At 35.0% G+C, this 15,683-nt stretch overlaps 1 protein-coding gene across 3 annotated transcripts in view; it reads right to left on the bottom strand.

The window, feature by feature from the left end:
• The window catches only part of ryr2a (ryanodine receptor 2a (cardiac)), a 612,010-nt gene that overhangs the window by 160,420 nt on the left and 435,907 nt on the right, over window positions 1-15,683 (bottom strand). For all 3 annotated transcript variants that reach the window (XM_039738686.1, XM_039738687.1, XM_039738688.1), the window contains 5 exons: window positions 14,568-14,691; window positions 13,017-13,132; window positions 12,846-12,910; window positions 9,232-9,353; window positions 3,325-3,374 (listed from right to left, as the gene is read on the bottom strand). In XM_039738686.1, coding sequence (XP_039594620.1) covers window positions 3,325-3,374; window positions 9,232-9,353; window positions 12,846-12,910; window positions 13,017-13,132; window positions 14,568-14,691 — 477 coding nt within the window. The remainder of the gene's footprint in view (window positions 1-3,324; window positions 3,375-9,231; window positions 9,354-12,845; window positions 12,911-13,016; window positions 13,133-14,567; window positions 14,692-15,683) is intronic.

Here is a 15,683-nt window from a genome sequence, read left to right as displayed (position 1 = left end):
AACTTGTGAAGTTGTCTTTGTGCCAGGCACAGCTAGGTGATTTGGGCAGGCTCTTGGAACGTGCAGTGCCCTAGGCAGACCTTTGTTAATGTACAGTATGTGTATGCCCAGCCTGGAGTCTGAAGACTACAGCCCATTTACACAACCCATTGGTTGATATTTTATGATGCAATTTAATAGGTCTGTGAACTTGTACAACTTGCTGTTTTGGAGTGTTCTTCATCATAAACTATGTTGATTACTTATGCACAATATGATTTGGCACTTTACATAATCAACAAAAATTGGAAATGTATTAATATTTATGCTGCTTTTGGTGATGAGTATTTGATGTTGATGTTGAGATATGTTTTCTGTCCTTTGGTGGTTGTATTGTATGACAATATGTTGATAGATCTTGTGTAATTTTTTTTATGCCATTATTTGCTTGACATTTCATCATCACTGGTTCTGGTAGCTTAATACACTGTGAAACACAGTCTCAGAAAGCTAGAAAGTAGCATGTGCTGCTTTGGAAAAATTTTCTATTACCAGAATGGATCTGGTGCTAACTGCAATTAACCCCCTTAGCCTCATTTAATTGCGCTCATTATAGTCACATGTACAGAGTAAAGTGAAATTCTTACATACATGTGCTATACCACTTTCAAGTGCTATGATTGCTGAATATACTGTAACTACCTTAATTCAAAACTTCTGTCTTCATTACCTGTAAAATGCAATTTTTTACCACCATAATAAGTACACAGTGTCTTAAATATTCATATATAAAGATCCACAGATAGATATGAAAGACAATATATAATATTAATGTAAAATTCTCAAGCCTACTTATTTTAACTTAGGGTGAAGGTGGGTGGCAGCATTTTTCCACCAGGCAGGAAACAGTAAGTGTATGGCAAGACTTACTTACCAGTGGAATTTGGCTGCAGAACTCTAGTAGCAGACCCTTCTCTTGCTGCTCCTGCTGCAGACCCCTGAATGATGTCAAGTGGAGGGTCTTTGACACAAAACTATTTTAAAAATGTGCAGTTCAGTGGGTCCCCAAGGCTAATACATTGGCTTAATGGATAAACATATATGTGCATGAAAAAGCAGACATGGATTCTGTGCACAAATAAATAAATATAGCTGCATTTCATGAATAAAGCATTTCATCATAAATTAATTAATCTATGACTTCGGTAAGAAAAGATAGTTTACTATTTTTACATTTGTACCAAAAAGGAAATCTCCTTAAAACTGGTTAAGTTATATCTAAACATACCCCGATGTTAAATACACTATAATATTTCCATAAAACAATTTCACAGTATCAACAAATAGTATTCTGTCAGATATGCTGTGATAAAGCTCTAAGTACATGTGCAATGCAAGTAGTTTAAGGATATTTCCAATACAGCACAAATGTAAATACAGCTAACTATATTTTGTAATTAACACATGTTAATGTATGATATTAGGCTTTATTAATGAAATGCAGCTACATTTATTAATTTATGTTTAGAAGCTGCATCATTCCATACAACTAATCACAGAATATTCCATTAGAGGATGCTAAGTTCAATTAACTGGCTGCAACACCAATTTAATGAACAGGCCATGTGTTCCTCCAGTACACTGGATACTAGGATTCTTCTAGCACAGCTTCCATATGGGAGTTGTAGATCCATTGTGCAGCCCTGTCCAAGTCCTTTGGCACTCCTAGAAGGTGCTGTTGGTAGGAGGCAACCTTTAATTTGGAGATTCTGCCTGACACAGAAATGCTTTCTGGCTAGAGCAGTGATATGGGTCTGTCTTGAAAAGGAGCTCCAATTGGAAAAACAACAAATGTAAACAATTGTATCTCAAATGTTCTAAGTCCACGTGGATAAAGAAGGTGTCAGTCAAACAGTAACTAATAATAAATGTCACAAGAAAATCAAATATTTTGGCTATAGATCAAACACTTACTGGAAAGCTAACTAAAACTTAATTTCTATTTCTCCATACACATACCAACATACTTGTATGTAATCAAGAGAAAACAATTTAGTGTAGAAGAAGCCACAGATAAATTCCTCATTGCAATTGGTTGTAGTTTTCACACTATTTCTATGGGTGTAATATTCACAAACAAAAGATTAAAAGTAACAAGACTCAGAACAGAACATTTGTAACACAGAATGTTTATCCGTATTTGAGAAACAAACAGACAATAAGAGTTCCATGCCATTCAATTTATTTTTGCACTGTGTACCTCTACCGGGTGCTAAAGTGCTTTGCATTTTTTTAATATTGAGATCCATGTTTTGATTTAAAAATGTGTTTATGTGCTGTGGTGCAATAGAAATCCCCTCTTTTGAAAGGAAAGTTTCTGTTTTATAGCCTGTGAGCTGCAGTGCTCTAGTCCCAGTGCTGGTGAAATAACTGATTTATTCAAAACACAACACGTGAAGCAAAGGTCTGGTTAATCATAAACTTACAGTGAAATGCCAACTGCCATTCTGACAAGAGTTTACATAGAATCATCAATTTTAAAAATTGTTCTCTTATATTTACATTTACCATCATAACAATTTCCACACTTGTCTTTTCCAGTGTACAAAGACACAACAACCTAATAATGTAGCCATTTATTTTTTAAACCTAATTACATTTTAAATTACCACATTTAAATGTGAATGGGTCTTATTTTCAGCATCACTCAAAACTACCAATTAAGCTTGGTATCTTATAGACATTAGGTGGTTTTAAAATTTTTGTTCATTTCTGTGTTGCTCAAAAATGAAAATGAGGAAAAAGAAAGCAGACAGTCTTTACTATGGTGTTTCTCTCAGTGATCTCAGAATTGTTATGCCTATTTCTCCTTAAATTAGCAGCAGGTTAAACAGTATATATATTAATCATTGAATACATCCTGCTTGCAACAGTTCTGCTATAAGAAATTTTAAATGCCTACACATATTTCTTCCAAAACAGATTTGTAATTGCAATCAAATAGGGGAAAGGATTCTATATCCAGCTTCAGAGATTCAGAATACCTTTTGTAAATATGTGTGGAACAGACTCAACATTGAAACGTGTTTAAATGATAATTTCTGGCAAAGAGACCTCAACAAACTCTGCAAAACAAGCATCTCTTTAGAGCCATGAGAACTTCAGTGACTTATCAATGATAAGACATTAGTGCATTGATGACAAAAAGCAGTTTAGGACATGCTGCCTTATAATGCTTTAGAGTTGTTTACAAACACAAAGAGACTTAACACAAACACAAAACAAAACAAAAACAGAGCAAGAAATAAAGAGGTGACATGCTTTATTTGCTCACACTAGCCTTACCAAACAATGATATCCTATGTCTCACAAGTACTCCAAGTTTGCAGAATAGGCTGAGTTAAGATGAGAGACATACAGAGAAAAACAGAGAGAGAGAGAAAAAAATTGGGAAAAACAAAAAGCTAAAATGTTAGCAAATGTATACTAAGAGAAATATAAATAACATTTTTACAATAATGCACAGCACGACATCTCTACACAATATTTCATGAAATGTAGATGCTAATATCTAAACACAAAGATGACAACAGAACCCTGTTCTATATATACTACACATATGTCTCATTACTGTAAATTATTTTGCAGGTATTTTGCTATGAGAGGGTGCTATAAACAAGTTAATAGCCATCCACTGTGTTATTATGGGCAGCAATATTAAACTGTTAAACTTGTCTTAAATCACATAGTTTGGTAAGACTGAAAAGATGCAGTAATTGTACAAATGTTAAGGAAGAAATTAAACCGGAGATAATCTTAAATTCTATTTTCTTTTTTGAATCATCATTATTAGAGTATATTAGGACTTACATTCACGTAATGTATCCAATTTAAAAATGCAATTTAAAGTCACCGTGCACGTCTTTTGGGATTTAGGAAGAAAACCAGAATACCCATAAAAACTGCATGCAGATATGAGAACACACAAACTCCAGCTAACAATTGGTATGAACCACAGTAAATTAATATAAAAGAGAATACCAAGCCAAATAACATTACATCATGCCTGACGAAGGGACCTGAGTTGCCTCAAAACCTTGCATATTGTAATCTTTTTAGTTAGCCAATAAAAGGTGTCATTTTGCTTGGCTTTTCCCTACATATATTGTTAGCAAAGTCTGAAATGCTAATGTGTCCTGTTTCTTGACAGAGTGCTATCTATGACAGCATATTTTATGCTACAGTTTTGAGCTACAACAAATCCTTTCCTCATATGAAGAGCAAGACCATATTTAGAAGTCTAGAAGAACAACAGTTCAAAATGATACCTTTTAAAATATGTATAAGAAAAACCACAGGAATGCAGATGGATATACAGTATAAAGAGGAAATATCAAATTAAATGTCATAAGCTATAATAGTGTAACATCCTTGGTGTAGATCTAAGATAGACATGGTTCTTGGGTGGCTGTGGACTGTCAGTGTGGCATATGATAAAGTCAGTTGTGTGTATGTGGATGTTTGGGGCAAGGCACCGTGAGAGCGCAGAGTTTCAAGACAACTGAGTGGCATTACAGACTGGCTAATGAGTGAGACCACAGGTTGTACCATGAGGACATCAATGGTCTCTTAAAGGACCAACTACCACCAAAGTTGTCAGAGTGATAAGTCCATTATTCCATCTCCTGCAACCTAGGTCGTCACACTAGCGTCTGGAGTGGAGAAGAACTGACAAACATCATGAGATAGAGGATTGGTTGGTACTAAAGTTGGTGGGTGTGAGAACAGGCATATTCTTTGACCACATTTAAAAGGACTCGCTCAGTTTGAGCAAACTGGATCACGTTGGGCCACTTGAATGCACCATTGGACTGACTTCATGTTACCCTCAAGGCCAAGGGCTTTTCAATGAGGTCACTGTATTGTCCATGATCAATTCCCAAGACCGGTCTCAGACCGTCAGAAGGCCCAGGAATACCTTCAGAAGTCAGTCATAAAAGCAGCTCCTGGAAGTGTGTAAGTGGAGGAGTGTAAACAGAGCATCTAAGAGAAGCACTTACCAAAGACCACCCTTAGCTGCTAAAGTCCATCAGCCAGGGTGCATGCCTGCCGGAAAGCATCAGGTAGGATTTTGGCTTTGGATTGGCTCATGGAGCTGGGAAAAGTGTGGAAGATGGTATGCCGCTGTGCCCAGGTGAGCAGTGGCATGTACAGTATGCATAAGCTCGAGAGCTTGTTTGCATACTAAGTTCATTCCTACATCTAAGCTCGAGAGCTTGTTTGCATACTAAGTTCATTCCTACATCTAATGCATTCCCAGGATGTTACAATAGTAAAAGAAAAAAAACATATTCATATAATTTTTGTTGGTATTCAAAATAAATCAAAGTAGAAATTTGCTTTTCAAACACCCAAGAGAAGTGCAGTTATACATAAATGATTTTCATAGTAACATTAGCATTCATATGTAGCATAAATACTATTAAAAAATTTAGTTTGCATACATTTATGAGAACATATATTTTAAAATGCATAGTCTTTTCTTCCGAAACGCACAAGTCACTAAATTATGTAATCGAAATATTATGTTTCACATTTCTATCCTATTAAACTAATATATGTACTGTAAGATTACACCTGATGCACTGTCTATAAAAAATTAACACCTTGGTGAACCTTTCACATTTTGTTGCAAAACAAATTGCAATCATAAAATATTTAACTGTTTTTTTTTTGGCTATTGCTTTACACAGAACAAAAGAATTAAAAGTGAAATTAAAAGTCAATATGTAAAATCCTTAATTATAAAAGAAAAAAAATATGCATCAGAAATGTGTTCCTGTACCTCCCCTCACATTTCCTCAGTCAGTATTTCACTTACTCTTTTTTAATTCACTCCAATATGACTTTAGTAATTTGCTTCAATCAGTATCATAGTGGAAAATTAACATTTTCCCTGATACCAGGTTATTTAAAGATTATAGCAAGAATTCCATAAAAATATTTTTTCATGTCATTTCATTATGCTTGCTGCATGTTGTCACTTTAGGTACAAGTGGAAAACTTGTGGAGTGCACATCTTGTCTTTGCCACATGGTCTGTTATATGTGTAGTTTATATTCATCTCAGCTTGCAGTCCGATTCTTTGCTACATAAACTAAGTGTAACTCTTTCTTGAATAAGAATGTATGCTCTGTAATTTCTTTCTTGAAATAAGATTTCATTTCCTAGACATTGCCAGTAACTAACACAGAGCTTAAGCTTAGAGCAGTGGATCTTAGAGCTGGTTCAGGACATAGCACTCCAAAGCAAAGACTAGCTTCCAAACGCAAAGAAAGTTCTTCTGTACTCCCAAGATTTTAGACCAGAATCTTGCTCCAAAAAGATATGAAAGATGCATGCACCTAGTTTTAAGGGATGTCGCAGCATCTGGAGATGAAATCAAGGTCACTTCCAATCCGGTCATTATTGGGAAATCTCCCATGATGAAACCTACAATTTTTATTTGACATACTATATTAATCATCACAGGTAAATCTTCTTTTTGCATGACCTTTGAAAGTCAGAGCACAGAGTCAGCTGTTTGTAAGGGGCTTCTGGTGCAATTTTCAGGTTAAGGGCCTTGCTCAAAGGCCCACCAGAGTAGGACTTAACCCGGCAACCTTCCAGATACCAGCGCAGATCCTTAGCCTCACGTGGTTATTTGCACAATTTCTCACATTAAAGATGCCTAATATCTGATTTGTGTTGAATACTAATTTGTCTTCATGGTGTCAGTTTTGTTTAGAGGTGTATTAAACATTTGTGTGACTGGTATATTTAAACTAAAATAATGGAAAACTCCTTTCCTATAACCTTCTTTATGTGGAAATTTACAGACAGTGGGTAAAAAATACTTCAGTCAGCTAAGGCAAAGGGAAGCACTGTGTTGCTTAACTTTTATTTTTACTGCTCAGAAATATACATACTATGTGACTATCAATAGAATTAGATAAAATTAAATTTCAACAATTTTGTTAGATATGTGGCCAAAGATCTACAGTATATCCTCTCTATATGCTTTGGCCTGTTTACTAATTAACATTAATTTCTGACAACAAAATAGAAATTTGACAGTTCAGCATTCGCATAGATTATAGTAAAAGTGCAACAAACACCTGAAGACTGAGACATTATAGTCAATTGCAACTTTATAAGAAACAAATCTATTTTCATCATCCCCTGAAGTACACATTATTAAATATGAATGTTTGATGTTAGAAATTTGGGATCTATACAGACTTTCACAATTTGTATATGCTAAACAACTGTCTCTCAAATATAACTTTTTATTGAAACATTTTTTTTACATGAAGGTTACACACTTCATTTAGAGAAAACTAACATTCATAATACATCCCTCACCTTCTACTGCAGAAAATATATTTTCTAGTTTAAATTTATTTTAATTGTGATGTTTACAGAAAACACTGAAATTCTTACTTATATTACAAAAAACATACAGGTAGTATTTCCAGACTATATCAGTTTTTACAAAAGAGCACCCTAACAAATACAGTCAATCCTCAACTTTTGCAGGGTTATCATTTCTAGAATACAGTGTAAAAGCCAAAGACAAACGTGAAAACATCAAACCTACAGTATGGGAAATAGGGAGATAAGTTCCCGCAACCACCAAAAACTGTGACCTTAGCTAGAGACTGTTTAAAATACACTTTTCTGCATAGCATTTTTATAACAAAACATTATTTCAAACAACAGTTTTCATAACATAGAGACCATGATATGCAGTAACTCATAAAATGCAGCTCAGAAAATAAAATTGGTACATATGAAACATTTTTTTCACTAATTATTCCCTAGAATTCTGTGACCTTTTGAGTTAACATCTCAATAAAAAAAAAAACTTTAACTGCTGTTATCGGAAGACACCAAGACTTTAAAAGATTTAAAAGGGGCCGACTCCCTCCATTCATCAGCTGGAGTCAGGTGTAAGTGGACGTAGCTCGGAGGAGAGGAGTGGAGGCAGTGAAAGAAGTCTGGACAGTAGAAAGGCCCGGACTGAGGGTATGTGGTGCAGGTGCACTGGGTTGTGCGTGATATTTGTACATATTGTAAATAATGAATAAACCGTGTGTAGTGTTTGAACCATCGGTATCTGCCTGTCTGTGTCAAGGCTGGTTCCCACATATAATATTAAGGTGAACAAGACTGGGAAAGTGCCTATTAGGATACTAGCCGCTCTCCAAACTTGCATGCATCATGCCTCTCCTTGCTTCCATATTGCACATAGCCATAAATCCCGCAAATGTGTGCGGTTGCCAAAAAAAAAAGTAAAAATGAATTTACAACTAAAATGGCAAAAAAGGTTGAAGTTGCGAAAGTTAAACATTCAGATGTTGAGGATTGACTGTAATCTCAAACGGTGATTCATTTTGATTACAATGCAAGCACACTGTGTTGTCTTGCATGCCAAAAAGAATCCTAATCCACCTGCTATAACACAATTAGAAAAAGTACAATATTTTACTTAAAATCTGAAAATATTAAATAAACTTTATAAGTAACAATGAAGATTTGTTTAGATTATGTGAAACAGGATTGTGTGAAACAAGCACTCTGAAACACCTCCAGCCTTTTTGTATACTTCAGTATCTGAAATATACTTCATATTACCGTAAATCTTTTACTTGCTTTCTACGAGTATGGGTAGAAGTCTCTGATCTGAATAAAACTTAGTACTGTATGTTTTACTGATCTGTAATATATGCAATGTAATGGAACATTAAACTTAATAATACATGCATGGACTAACTTCAGCTCATTATTTGTCTTAAGACAAACAGTTGCTGTAGCACCTATATCAGTCATTTTTCTGCTTATTAAGTTATTTTGTTGTGCACCTGAAACATTTCATTTGAAATATTAGTATTTACAGTCAATTAATGACAAAGAGATCATTTACATATATTAGAATTTTACAATATAGTACAATAAAATATGAAAAGGTGGAGGGACACTGAATATAACATATGCAACAGTATTCAGACCCAACATTTCAAAGCAAAAAAGGGCCAGATGACAAACATTTCGAAAAAACGATGGAAAGAATATTGTTATGAAGAACCAATTTAAAATAGACAGCATACATAAATTATGCCATGAACACAAAGCATGTTTCTTGATTTATTTTTGTTTAGATAATATTATCAATATTAATAAGCATCTTTCAAAAAACTGAGCGCTGTTTACCTGGTAACCATCTCTTTTTCCTTGTTAGATGCATGACCACCACTGCTAGGAGGCCGATTTGCAGTGGAAAGGAAGTAAAGACGATGATTTTTGAAATACTGATCTACTAAGGGCAGAACAACCTAGAAAAGAAAGTGACCATTGAAAACAAAATATAAAAGTACCTATTTAAGAATCACATTTTCGCTCACAGGCTATTTTTTCTCTGTATAAAAGTTTCTCTTGAATGTCTCCCTTCTGAAAGTTACATAACTCAGCGACAAGTAATTAATTCAATATTTGCTAAAACACAAGGCGGCAGACATTGCTGCTGATGTTATTTCACACAGTGTTTAAAGCTCATCTTGTATAGGAGGTATTTTCTGCAAAAATTAAAATGAAAATTATAAAATGAAAATGCAATCTTTCTTTTGCAATTTCATTTTCAAAGTCTGAACGGAAAAACGCTGCAAAAATTAAAGTTAAAATTAATTAAAATGAAAAAACCATTTGCAATTTCATTTTCAGCCAGAACCGCAATGAAGCTGCAAAAATGTAAAGTAAAAAGCATTTCCACTTCACATTTTCATTTTCAAGGTCTCAACATGCAAATTGCACGGGTCAGTTGGTTGCGGCATTGTACTGTACTTCGATTTCCCACAATCCTTTGTAGTTGTAGTACCGTACTAGGGCGTTGTACCGTGTTAGCCATAATGCATGTAGTGAGATGCTATGCAAAATTACACTTTTTATTGGCTAACTAGAAAGATTAAAACATGCAAGCTTTCGAGGCGACTCAGGCCCCTTCTTCAGGATGCATACTTTAATCTTTCTGGTTAGCCAGTAAAAGGTGTCATTTTGCTTAACTTCTCACTACACCCTTCGTAGCTGTAAAGCCACTTTGATCGATAGAATACTTCTCATTTGGACTGTATTTACTTTGTGTGATTTTGATCTTTTCACCCCCGTACTGCAAGCTTCAGAGCGAAACCGGCTCACAAAATCCGAAGACCATGCATAATTGTAGTCATAAAGTAATTAATGTGCAGTTTAATTTAAATTATTTAACATGAAAGAAATTAGCCTTTATTGTGTCATAATTTACATTTATTTACACTGAAGTAGAAACGGGATGCTTTGTATTATTGTAGTATTATACTGTAGCATCAGCACCGAGTAATGCAATGGCGTTTACATTTTTTGAGATGGCTTGCTATCCTGAAAAGGACTGCTTGCCTTTTGCTGTACTCTGTGCTGATGCTACAGTATAATACTGCAAAAATACAAAGCATCTCGCTTCCACTTCAGTGTAAATAAATGTAAAATATGATGTAATAAAGGCTAATTTCTGTCATGTTAAATATTGTAATTAAATTGTACATTAATTACTTCAGAACTACAATTATGCATGGTCTTCAGATTTTTTGACATGGGTTCGCTGTGAAACTTGCAGTACGGGTTGAAAAGATCAAGATCACACGAATTAAACAGAGTCCAAATGAGAAATCAATCAAAGTGGCTCTACAGCTACTAAGGACAAAGAATCACAGAAAATCGAGGGACAAAGTCCCACCCATTGACCCGCGCTATTTGCATGTTGAACTCTTGAAAATAAAAATGCAAAATGGAAATGCTTCTTACTTTTCATTTCAGCTTCATTGCGGTTCAGGCTGAAAATGAAATTGCAAATGAGGTTCTTTAATTTTAATTTTTGCAGCATTTTTGCACGCAGACTTTGAAAATGAAATTATAAATGGGGCTATTTCATTTTCATTTTAGTTTTTGCAGCATTTTTGCACACAGAGTTTAGAAATGAAATTGCAACTGGGGTTATTGCATTTTCATTCTAAGTTCTGCAGCATTTTTGTGTGCAGAGTTTCAAAAGTAAATTGCCAAAGAGAGACTGCATTTTCATTTTATAATTTTCATTTTTTCACAAAATGCCTCCCATACATTTCGTAGGCACCAGTTCAAACAAGAAACAAAAAGTGAAGTTTCACAACTGATTGATTTGCTCTAATTTTGGGCAAGTGAATAAATAACCCCAGGTCTGGGGCATATGCTTGGTGATTAAAGAGCAAATTACATTTAAAAAAATGTAAAGATGGTGAATGCTTTAAATAGGCTATTATAACAGTGAAGAGTAATATCTATTAAAAAGAAAAAGAGCAGTAAGAAGTAACAATTAGAAGCAAAAAGCTGTATGTTCATTTATTTGTACATCCTTCTTTGTGCCTGTAATGTTCTACAAAACTTGTTTAAATATCTGCCCAGGTAACTGTCTCGTGTCTCAAAATCCACAGACTTACAAATGCATATGGCTAACAGCAATATTATTTTATATATATATATATATATATATATATATATATATATTGTGGTCGGCGGCTGGGGCTGGAGCCCGGCCAGGGCGCCCAGGAGGACCAGAGGAGGGCTTGTGCCCCCTCCAGACCGAGAGGGGGCATCCGTCCTGGTTATGCTGGAGGCCTCGGGTAGAGGGCTTGAAAGCCCAGCCCTGTAGGGACCCGTGGCCACCGCCAGTCGGATCCCCAGTGCCTGATTATCCCTGGAGCCCGGCACTTCCGCCACACCAGGAAGTGCCGGGGGGAAGACGACAGGGGACACCCGGACACTTCTGCCACACGGGGGTGTGTCCGCGGGAGATTGCCGGGAAGCAGCTGGAGCCCATCCAGGTTCCTATAAAAGGGGCCGTCTCCCTCCAGTCATTAGCGGAAGTCGGGTGGAAGAGGACGGAGTTGGAGTGAGGACTGGAGGCGGCCAGGAGAAAGAGAGGCACAGGACTGTGTGGCCTGGACATTGGGGGAATCGGTGCTGGAGGCACTGGGGTTTGTGAGTGCACTAATTGTAAATATTGTGAAAATAAACATGTGTTGGGTGGAACTATGTTGTTGGAACTATGTTGTCCGTCTGTGTGTGTCCGGGCCAGCATTCACATATATATATATATATATATATATATATATATATATATATATATATATATATATATATATATATATATATATATATATATATATATATATATATATATATATATAAGCACCAATGGCACTGGGAATGAACCAAGGACAACTAGCAAGAAAAATAAGTTAGCATATTATTTATATTGTATGTTTTTACAGTATATACATATTGTATATTTTTGGAATACTGCCTCTTTTGTGAAGTAATTTGATTGATCAAGTATGTATGTTTGTACTCTGTGCAAACAGGAACTGCGTACTGTATTATCAAAAGGGAACAGGCATGTTTTGCTTTCTTTTAACAGTGAACAGCACTCTTTCATGAGGGCACCAGCTGTTTTCACATAACAAAACAGAAAACAGTGGACCAGTTACATCAGTGTTCTAGCGCAGGTGGAAGAACTCAAAATCCCAAGAATCAATGTGACAGCATGAGTTATGCCATGCTAGGCAAGGTTTCCCCTAACTTAACTGCTGCTATGATTCTTGGGATGTAATTTACATAGAAACTATTGCATCATTTCACATGGCAATTTTTTCAAAGCTTCCCCATAAAAGAGTATATTTTACTACTAAAAAATAGAAAAAATTTGACTGTTCATCTTTAAAGCATTAGAATACTAATAATTCATAATAAAGAAAAAAAAAAACCTTTCCAAAAAACTTCATTTCTTGCTGGTGAGGATTTTTTTCTCCTTTGGTTCGAGTTCCAGCATCTGTTTAAAAAATGTACTTTGATTGTCATAATAATACTGGGAAACGTGTAATAAAAAATAAATTCCCATTAGTATTCCCCTTCCAATATACAGTATGATTTCTTACCAACTTCCAGCATACGCTGATGGGCCTCATCCACGTATCTAATGAGTTGCTGAAGGAAACTGTAAGCAAAACGTTTTTCTATCGAAGGAGTATCTAAATCCAGTTCCTTTAAACCTCTGTTAAAAAAAAAAAAACACGAAATCACTTGTCAAATTGTAAATCCCTTTCATAGCAGCACCAATGGTGAAATCTTGTTTGGTGCAATAGAATCTACACAGGCTGGTTGTGTATAAGCAAAAGATAATGCAGCGATTTCAATAAAACTTTACACATACTGCTTCATTCCATATGTAAGAAGTGTTTATGTGGTCCAACTCAGAAAATAATTTCTGGCTGTACAGAGAGTGATTGATTCAAAATGCTTTAACAAAAATCAGAAAAAAATCTGAGACTTATTGTTTAATTGAGAGAGTCAGACTGCTTTTACAAAAATGCAAAATTAACAGCTTTAAACAAAACAGAATTTTCATTGAAAATGTTAAATTACTGTCAGTGCTGGAGTAAGCAAGATAAAACTCCCATATTAAGTACTTGGGTACCAGATATATGCAGTGGCTTCTGGTGCAACATCACATTTTCAGGTATACAGTGTGAGTGGCACAGTGAACAGATGGGCATCCTGGCTGGATGATGGCACGGCCTCTGGACAAAATGGAAAGTGCCAGGGGGTGGACAAGCAGGTGGTTTGCTGGAGGTGTCTCAGCTCAGACATCCACAGGGGTTCATGGGAACTGGAGTCTGGAAGTGCAGCCATAACAGGGTCCCTGGGTGCCACAAGGTGGCACTGTCTTGAATACCCTGGTTCCAAAACAACCCAGAAGTATTCCCCTCAAATTATGCTGGGTCACCAGAAGCTGTTCCAGGTCCAGTATAAACATGCATGTTACCCAGACTACAAATCAGTCCCTTGGGTGCTGCTAGAAGACAGGTGTGATATATAAAAACAGATGGCCAAGCTTGTTTATAATATTTATATTGAAAGCTTGATGACTATGATTCAGCTTATGTTCATTTTATCAACAACGAATTCTGCTCATAATAAGTTATGGACTTAGTTTTCAGTTACACAATATTTTTACTAATTTTTTCCATTTTCTAATATAAAACAATACTTGCTGAATGGATGATTTAGGAGTAAAGAAAAAATAAAGAGGAAATTTACTGCACATCATAGAACAAAGAAATTATGTCATCTAAAAATTCAGTTGCATTTCTTGTAGTTTCAAAGTATGCTTAAGAGAGGTTTGGATGGTGAACAAGAGAAATTATATACAGTAGGTTTAGAAGGACTATGAAACACTTTTGAGTCAATGTATTATAGTTATTATACAGTATAAGATTTCAATGCAATCCAGGAGGATTGGCATGCTCCTTGAAAACCAATGAATGATTATGAAAAACTAGGAACAAGACAACGACCAGTGTTAGTCTGACTAGATTGCAATATCAATACACAACTGATAAGACATAATATTATCCGATTTAATGAGAATCTTTCAGATTAAAGAATGCATATCATTTGACTTGATATACAAGGAATTTAAATATTACCTGGAAACAGTATATCCGTTTAGCTGAAAAAACTTTAGGATGTCCTGTGCTTTTTCTCTGTCTTTGGATTTTTCTTTGGCTGTTAAGGTGTCATATGGCACTAGTAGAGGATGACTTCCTCCTCCTAAATGGAAATTAAAATGGATACAGAAACAAGAGTGTAAGCCAGCACAGCCAGTGGAAAAAATGAAGACAACTTTCTTTTAATCACATGTTTTTGTTAATATTATTATTTAGTCAGCTATCTTTTTATGTCTTACTCCAAACCAAACTTTAAATGCTTGTGTTTGACGTTTTTTTCTTTGGTCACTTTTTCCTGTAAAATTTGATCCTTTATTGGTATGCAAATACTGACCATACTGAATTCTAAAGTAGAGCAGATACTTAAGTGTCACATTCATTTGTGTGCTCATTAGTAAGTAATGTTACTTAATGAGCTGGCAAGTGAAAATGACAGCAAGTAATTGCTCCTTTTTAGCATTCAATGTTGCTAATCATTGCTAATCAAATACAATTAAGGAAACAAATTCTACAGAAAAGGGTAAAGTAAAAAAGGAAGCTGAAAAGAAACAAGCATTTGAAGCTTTGGCAAAGAACAGAAAAAAAATATGAAATTCTTTGAAATATTTGAAGCATCTATAAGAAAAAATAAGATCAATTAAAAGTAAGAATGACTTGTTGATTGTAAATCTAGTTAGAAACTGGAGCCATGGGGTGGTCCAAAGACTGAATTGGAAATACACAGTTCCAAACCTTAAAATTTATGAAAAGATAAGTATTCTGAATTCTCTAAATAAATATCTATAATTAAAAAAATAATGTTTTTTGAATTTGCCTTTAAGAAAAAAAAAACTTTACCAATTGTGTTGAAACCTGCCCATTAACATTTTTGATTAATAATTAGAAAAATCTGCCATTTAGTATTTAGCTAGGATATACTGTTTATTATCGGATAAATACAGTACATTGTGATGGCTCTCTGACATCTGCATTTTGTGCATTTTCCGTTATATTTATTATTTATTAAATACAATAAACAGACATTGTGTAATAGGCAATATCATAAGTTTTAACTGCATCTTTTTAATTTAATTACTTGATCTGCAATTAAACAGC

Source organism: Polypterus senegalus, chromosome 16 (assembly GCF_016835505.1).
Source record: "Polypterus senegalus isolate Bchr_013 chromosome 16, ASM1683550v1, whole genome shotgun sequence".
Taxonomy (NCBI): Eukaryota; Metazoa; Chordata; class Cladistia; order Polypteriformes; family Polypteridae; genus Polypterus; species Polypterus senegalus.
Note: the sequence above shows the minus strand (reverse complement) of the source record. Positions and strands in the feature narration are given on the sequence as shown.